At 37.7% G+C, this 7,716-nt stretch overlaps 1 protein-coding gene across 1 annotated transcript in view; it reads left to right on the top strand.

Moving 5' to 3' along the window:
• The window catches only part of LOC107710568 (H/ACA ribonucleoprotein complex subunit 1-like), a 5,719-nt gene extending 1,506 nt beyond the window's left edge, over nucleotides 1-4,213 (top strand). The window contains exons 3-9 of the mRNA XM_016515374.1: nucleotides 446-543; nucleotides 679-770; nucleotides 2,862-2,919; nucleotides 3,045-3,097; nucleotides 3,229-3,300; nucleotides 3,396-3,519; nucleotides 3,670-4,213. Of these exons, the coding sequence (XP_016370860.1) occupies nucleotides 446-543; nucleotides 679-770; nucleotides 2,862-2,919; nucleotides 3,045-3,097; nucleotides 3,229-3,300; nucleotides 3,396-3,519; nucleotides 3,670-3,942 (770 nt within the window). The 3' untranslated portion in view covers nucleotides 3,943-4,213. The remainder of the gene's footprint in view (nucleotides 1-445; nucleotides 544-678; nucleotides 771-2,861; nucleotides 2,920-3,044; nucleotides 3,098-3,228; nucleotides 3,301-3,395; nucleotides 3,520-3,669) is intronic.
• The last annotated feature ends 3,503 nt before the right edge of the window (nucleotides 4,214-7,716 follow it).

Here is a 7,716-nt window from a genome sequence, read left to right as displayed (position 1 = left end):
CCCACTGGATGCAACGAATGCCTCGTTTATAATGGGTTTTCATGTTTTTGAATCATCGCTCCGGCCTGACAGGGCATCATCACAATATGGTGAGGGGCGTAACATTTCCGTCACACGCTTGAGGTTTTTGGCCAATCACAACGTAAAAATCGACGCGTTTCAGAAAGGCGGGGCATAGAGGAGAAACAATAATTTACAGTATGTGGAAAATAATGTGTTTTTTGAACCTTAAACCGCATAAACACATTTCATTACACCAAATACACAAAATAATGTTCTTTTTAGCAGCATCATAAGACCCCTTTAAAACTGTCTTATCTCTTATGTTTATGACAACTGACACATTTGGACTGTTTGGACTTCTGCCTGGCCTGATCTGTTTTAAAAATGCTTCAAGTGAACTGTATAAACACTTGTAAGTTTCTCACAGAGGTTTGTCTCACAGGACCTGGCAGGGTGAGAGGTTTTAGGAGACAATGGGAATCCGGGAGGGACATGATGTCGAGAAGGGGTTCACTAAATAGAGCTGCTGCCACTGTCACGGTATAAGTCATTGTATTGTTTCTGGTCCTAAAATAAGATTAAGTAATTGAAACCGGTGGTTTTTAATTGAATACCCTGTGTTCTATGTAAATAAGGTGACTTTTCTTTCAACAATGATTTTACTGTGTATCATAGACCGGTGAACAATTTGATCAGACCACATTCACATCGAGGGGGACATTCAGAGGACGAGGAAGAGGTAGAGGAAGAGGAGGCGGACTGAGCAGGTTCTACTCTTTTCATTCATTCATAAATTCTGAATATGATGTTATGGGTTTTTTTTACTCTAATATCAAAACAAAATATGAATAATAAAATATACTATAATAATAATACAGTATCATGCTTAATTACTAATGATGGAACAACTGATGAATATTGGGTTTTTTAAATTTTATATCCAAACTTATCCTTACCAGTAAAATTCAAGAATCTCAGTCTAAAGTACCTATTGTTATATAATAAAGTATTTATTATCTTCTCTACAATTCAACTGTGAGCAGGACAATATGATATATTATGCCATATGTGCCAACAGGAGTGGTGAAGGTGGACACAGGAACTCATGAGAACTGGTTTTCATGGGACGTAGTCTTCCAATGTATAGCCCAATCTATTTGAAGATTCTATTTGAAGCCATGATATCTGCATAAATATAAACACTGAAAGTCACAGATCCAGAAGAGAGAAGTAATAGAAAATATTTCTATGCAGCCAAGGCTGAAATGGTCAGTGTTGCTTCAAAGAGAAGCTTAGGATGATGCAGCTGTGGCTTATCATCTCTAAGAATTCCGATCCTGAAGACAGTGTAGAGACACACAAAGGCAGAGATATACAATACTGTTCAAAAGTTTGGAGTCAGTAGGGTTTTTTTTATTAAGTATTATTAAGAAATTAATAGTTCTGTTCAGCAAGGAGCAATTTACTTGATCAAAGTGATAGTAGATATTTATAATATTACAAAAGATTTCTATTCATTAAAGGGGTCATTTTTCAAAGGTTTTATCATTATCATTATTTTGTGTATTTGGTGTAATGAAATGTGTTTATGCGGTTTAAGGTTAAAAAAACACATTATTTTCCACATACTGAAACGCGTCGATTTTTACAAAGCTCATCAGTCTGAAAAGCAAGGTGTGCTGTGATTGGCCAGCTATCCAGTGCGTTGTGATTGGCCAAAAACCTCAAGCGTGTGTCCTCCTTAAAATGTGCTGCACACATCTGAATATTTGGGTTGAACTGTTCTGGAACAGTCTTGTAAATACAACTTAACCACTGATTTCTAGTTGTGTCCTCTTTTGGAAGGCCAAACAAAGTTGACTCTTAACTTTTATAAAGAATATCTCTTTGGATTTGAGACTTTAGTCTTTGCATCTTTACAGATCTTCTTTATGCACCAAGAGCTTGTAACACTCCAAAGAGAAAGGAAAAATTTAAATCGCATCATATGACCCCTTTAAAGAATCCTGAAAAAATGTTTCCACAAAAATATTAAGCCGCACAACTGTTTTCAACACTTATTTTAATTTTTTTTACATTGTAAATACAACTTAACCACTGATTTCTAGTCGTGTCCATTTTTGGAAGGCCAAACAAAGTAGTTTCACTTTCACAACGAAACACACAGCGACACACGGCGGCCTAGAGTGAGCAGAGGCAGGCGGGCTTGAGAACAATGTGGCCTGCGGCAACCACATGTGACGACCCCAGGCTGGACTCCGCTTCGTCCACGGTGAAAGCCGATCCGGCGATCCACAGAGTGAAGTTGATGTATTTCCTCAGCGACCAGCACGGATCAGCTCTAAGAATCCTGAAAAAATGTTTCCACAAAAATATTAAGCCGCACAACTGTTTTCAACACTTATTTTAATTTTTTTTACACACCAAATCAGCATATTAGAATGATTTCTGAAGGATCATGTAACACTGAAGACTGGAGTAACGATGCTTCAGTTTTGCCATCACAGGAATAAATTAATTTTTAAAATATAATAAAATAGACAACTGATATTTTAAATCATAATAATAATTGAGAATATTACTGCTTTTACTGTATTTTTGATCAAATGAATGCAGCCTTGGTGAGCATAAGAGACTTGATTTCAAAAAATCTAATATATAGGTAAAATGCAACAACAATAAATGGGAAAAAGATGTATTGGGTGACATCTGGTAAACTCTCAATATGTTATGGGTTGTGACATAAAATATCGAATTCTTCTTAGAAGTAGCATTAAACTTTAAGAAAAAGAGCTATAAACTCAGCATAAAACAGTCTGCAGTTTAATATAATTGTTTGATTGCTGTTGTTGCTGTAGGGGTGCATTGTTAGCAAGAGGACAGAGGGGTGGAAGACCATTTGTATTAGACAGAGGAGTAAGAATGACAATCTTTATTAATAATAATAAAAACATTGACATTATACACAACTTATACACGGATTGACCTTCCTGTTAATATATTTTAGACCTACATTTCTGTCTTTGTCTTTGTTACTTCAGTTTTCCGCTACAAAAAGGACTGAGAAATTACAGAGGTATCAGACGATAAGAAGGTGAGTTTTAATTCAATGAGAATATGACTCCAGTATATTCCAAAAAGTATTCTCAAGGCGTGTAAACTAATTGTCTCTGCTCATTTTCTCTCTCTGTGTCTGTCACACCCACATCCACACACATACTGAAGTCGAAGAACAGCACCATCTGGCTCCACGCTGACAGTTTCTCTGCCAAATGCTAAATCTGCACCTGTCGCTGTGTGAGTAAATTCACCTTCTCACTTCTTTCTCATTCACTGGTTGTACATTTCCCTTTGTTTATCTTTTCTTTGTCACACTCTTTTCTCTCCATCAGGAAGACATCTAATCAGGCTAGGAGGGGTGGGGCAGTGTTAAGGGGCAGATCATCTGGAGGAGCCGGTACTTCTTCACCTAAGGGGATTCCTCTACAATTTAACTACAAAGCAGCCACTAACCAGGTGAGTTTAACTGTACGGCAGAGCCTGTATACCCAGTAAAGTGGGAGAGTCAGACATTTATTGCATTTTATTGGCCTTGTATGTGTAAAGACTAATTTTTATAAAAAATGCATGAATAAACTGTTCCTCTGTTTTTATTTTGTTTTGCAGACTGCCGTATACCTTAATGACCGTTTCACTGACCTGAGGTTAAGAGTGCGAGGACGGGGCCGGGGAAGAGGAAGAGGAGCTCTTGGAGGAGGTGGAAGAGGCAGAGGAAGAGGAAATATCATTGGGGGTGGACGAGGTAGAGGACAAGGAAACATTATAGGTGGTGGCAGAGGCAGAGGAAGGGGTGGGGTTGGTGTGACAAGAGGAGGAAGAGGCTTGAGAAGAGGGAGGGGAGGATCAAGAGGAGCCGATCGAACAGTAACTCTTCAGTGATTAGAATTACAACCATTCAGTTTTATGACGTTGTAGTGTTTACTGTTAGTGATGCACTGAAATTTCCACAACCAATGATATTGGGGCGAAACAGAAAAAAAAATTCAGTTTCAGCTGAAATAGTTTTGGAGGCCTGAAATCAGTGACGTTTAACTACGACTAAAAATGGAATTAGTTTTGTAAAAAAAAAATAATAATAATAATTATTATTTTGGTGCATCACTATTTGCTGTAATGATGTCATTCAACTAAATATTTGAAAGATTTCTGACAGCAGCTGTGTACAAACAAAAATTGTCCTTTTTAAAAGAAAATGTAAATTATTTAATTGTTATATGATGAAGGTTTTTACATTTTAGGTTATGGAAAAATACCATTTTTAATGGTACCTCAGAGGGTAATGAAATGCCTCTTTGAATACAGTGTAAATACTGTTTTGCATTCTAAAACTAGAAGAGGTCATCTCAATAATAAAAATTGTATCCAATACTTCAAACAAAATGTAAATATGCAAATAAGTTGTTTACATTTTATATCATCATGTCAATAAACACCAAACAATGGACTTTTTTTTTTTGAAGAAGAAGAATTATTTTGTGTTGTCTGTCTGGTTTTTCCGTTCGTTTATTTGGACGTGCTGCTTAGTTAACCTAAAAAGTAAAATTCTGTCATCATTAACTGACCTCCATGTCATTCCAAATCTCATGATTTGTTTTCTTCTGTGAAGAATTTTGGTTACCAATGACTTACATTGTATGGACAAAGTTTCTTACAGTGTCTGAGTGAGTAAATTGATGTCCAAATTTTCATTTTTGGGTGAACTATCTCTTTATGCAAAAATCTGTGAAATTTGGGTCTTTGGCTACTTGAGTGGATATTGAGAAATTTTATGACTTAAAACTGACAATTTTTTTAAACACACATTCCAGGTGTTTCATTATTCTTTGTGTTTCTTTTTCAGATGTTTTTTTTTTTAATCTAATTAAATATTATTCAAACTATTTTTTAATTAAAAATGATCATTGTTTTCATGTTGTTAGTCCCTTACATCATTTTCGTGAGAAAACAAGAGCACAAACATGAGCAAGTGTTAACAATAGATGAATTCTGTGATGTTCTGTCATATTAGTTGTTTTGTCTCACACATGATTTTATCAAAATGAACATCAGGTTGGTTGACAGCCTCGCATAAGCTCAGGTCTTGAAGACCGTTCATTTTATTGCCAGTGTATAAATAATCAAGTCATAATTAATACAACCGTAAGGGGCTGGTACAACGAAGAGAAACCAGCGGCTGCTGAGGACGTGCCGAATGTGCGGAGCGGGACGCTCAGCAAGTGCGGGATTTTCGAACAGCGTTGTTGACATCGGAAGACTGTATAGGACTCTTTGATCTGGCGATTTGAATAGAAAGTCCTGTGGACATAAGACTGACTGGAATACGAAGTGAGAGTTGGTGGTGAGTTGATTGGGGAGTGGTGTGGGGGGCATCGGCCGACGGCCTGTATAGGTCCGGTAGCGGTGTTACCCCATAGCTTCTTTGTCGGCCTCATCCTATCAACGTTAACAAATGGCGGGGAGGAGTGTGGATGGTATGGAATATAGTGAGCAAGAGGGGAATGGCAGTGATGAGAGGAGAGAAAGTGATTGGGAAGAAGTAGGAAGGGAGAATCGAGGTAAGAAAGGGACATGTCGTAAGAGAAAGAAAAAAAATGGGGCTAGTTCAACTGGAACGGAAAGTGAAGGAAGAGACGATGAGGGAGAAAGTCTTAAAGCAGGACTGTTTAATGTAGTGGTTCGATTTGAAGGAGAGGGGGGAATTAAGAGAATGGATCCTCTTAAGTTAACCAAAATAGTAAGGGCAAGTAGGAGAAGTGAAATATGCAAGAATATTGGGAGATGGAAATCTACTTATAGGATGTAAAAATGAGGGGCAGATGGAAAAGGCAAAGAAGGTGAACTGCATTGGAAAAATTAAAGTTGGCAAAGTAATAAGAGTGGGAGAGAGAAGAACGGGTGGTAGTAAGGGAGGGGTATATGGAATTCCGCTTACTGTAAAAATGAAAGAACTAGTGGAGAACATGAGGGTACGAAACAGCTCAGTTAAAAGTGCCATAAGAATGACAAGGGGAATTGAAAAAATAGAAACAGAATCTGTTTTGGTTGAGTTTGAATCAAAGGATATGCCAAAAGAGGTATATTATGGATTCATGAGATATAGCATAAGAGAATACATTCCTAAGCCAATGAGATGCTATAAATGCCAAGAATTTGGACATGTGGCTAAGGTGTGCAAAGGAAAAAGAAGGTGTGCCAGGTGCAGTGGGGATCATGATTATGGAAAGTGTGGGGAAGAAGTGAGGCCAAAGTGTTGCAGTTGTGGAGGGAATCACAGTGTCGCATTTTGGGGGTGTGAAGTGATGAAAAAAGAAGTGAAAGTGCAACAGATAAGAGTGAAGGAAAACATGTCTTATTCCGAGGCTGTTAAAAGATCTGAAAGAGAAAAGGAGAGTCAGAAGAGGGAATATATGAATAGGGGGACAAGAGAAGTCCAACAAGAGCAGAAGGAACAGTGGGAGGAGAAGAAGAAAATCTAAAGATCTAAATCGGAAAGAATTCAGATTATTGTAAAAGCTGCAATACATCCTCTAGATATGGCAGGTTTGAAATGGGAAGAGGTGAGGGATGAGCTAAGTGTACAGTCGAGTCAAGAGACGGCATGTGTGGGTTAATAATTTTAGTAATGTTACTCCTTCAATGGAATGCAAGGAGCCTGATTACAAATGGACAAGATTTTAAACAGTTTATTGCGAGTAGGAGAGAAAAACCAGACATAATATGTGTTCAGGAATCCTGGCTAAAGCCTAATCTGGATTTTGTTATATATGGGTATGTAGCAATTAGACAAGATAGGGTAAATGGTGGTGGAGGGGGTTGTGTTACATTTGTGAAACAGGGGATTCCACATAGGGTGTTAGGCAAAGGGAGTGAACATGAATATGTAGTAGTGGAGGTATGGGGTGTGGGGAAGAAATTTGTAGTCATAAATTATTATAATCCATGTAGAAGACTGCAATTAAACCAGCTTGAGGAAATAGAGGGACAAGATAGCAGTAATATTGTATGGTGTGGGGACTTCAATGCGCATAATACATTGTGGGGAGGTGAAAAAGTGGATATTAATGGGCAAGTGATAGAAGAGCTATTAGAGGAGAAAAACTTGGTATGTTTAAATGATGGGACTAAAACAAGGATAGAGGTTAATAATGGAAGGGAGTCTGTACTTGATCTTACACTGGTGTCCAATAGTATGGCAGCAATATGTAGTTGGAGTGTGTATAAAGAAGGAACGGTAGGAAGTGATCACTATCCAGTATTGTGTAAAATCAACATAAATGTATCTGAAATTACTGAAGGAAGAGGGGGAAGATGGGTATTTGAGAAGGCTGATTGGGGGAAATTCCAGAGGGAAAGTGACAAATATCTGAATCAGACTGAATATAATTGTGATATAGAAATTCTGGAAAATAAAGTAAGACAGGGTATAATAACAGCAGCATTAGAGTCTATTCCAAAAAGCCAAGGTAATATAAAGAGAAAAGAAGTGCCATGGTGGGATGATGAATGTAAAAAAGCAGTCAGAAGCCGAAATAAAGCATCACCAGTATGTGCACTACAAGTGGAAGCGGGAGAAATGCCACTGGACATTCGACGTAAACAATTGCTGGTAAATTATTGGATTAATCTAAAGGGACATAGAGATGGACATCCTAC

The sequence above is a fragment of the Sinocyclocheilus rhinocerous genome, unplaced genomic scaffold, assembly GCF_001515625.1.
Source record: "Sinocyclocheilus rhinocerous isolate Xijiao unplaced genomic scaffold, SAMN03320098_v1.1 scaffold1619, whole genome shotgun sequence".
In the NCBI taxonomy this organism is placed as follows: Eukaryota; Metazoa; Chordata; class Actinopteri; order Cypriniformes; family Cyprinidae; genus Sinocyclocheilus; species Sinocyclocheilus rhinocerous.
This window is presented reverse-complemented; position numbering and strand designations above follow the sequence as displayed.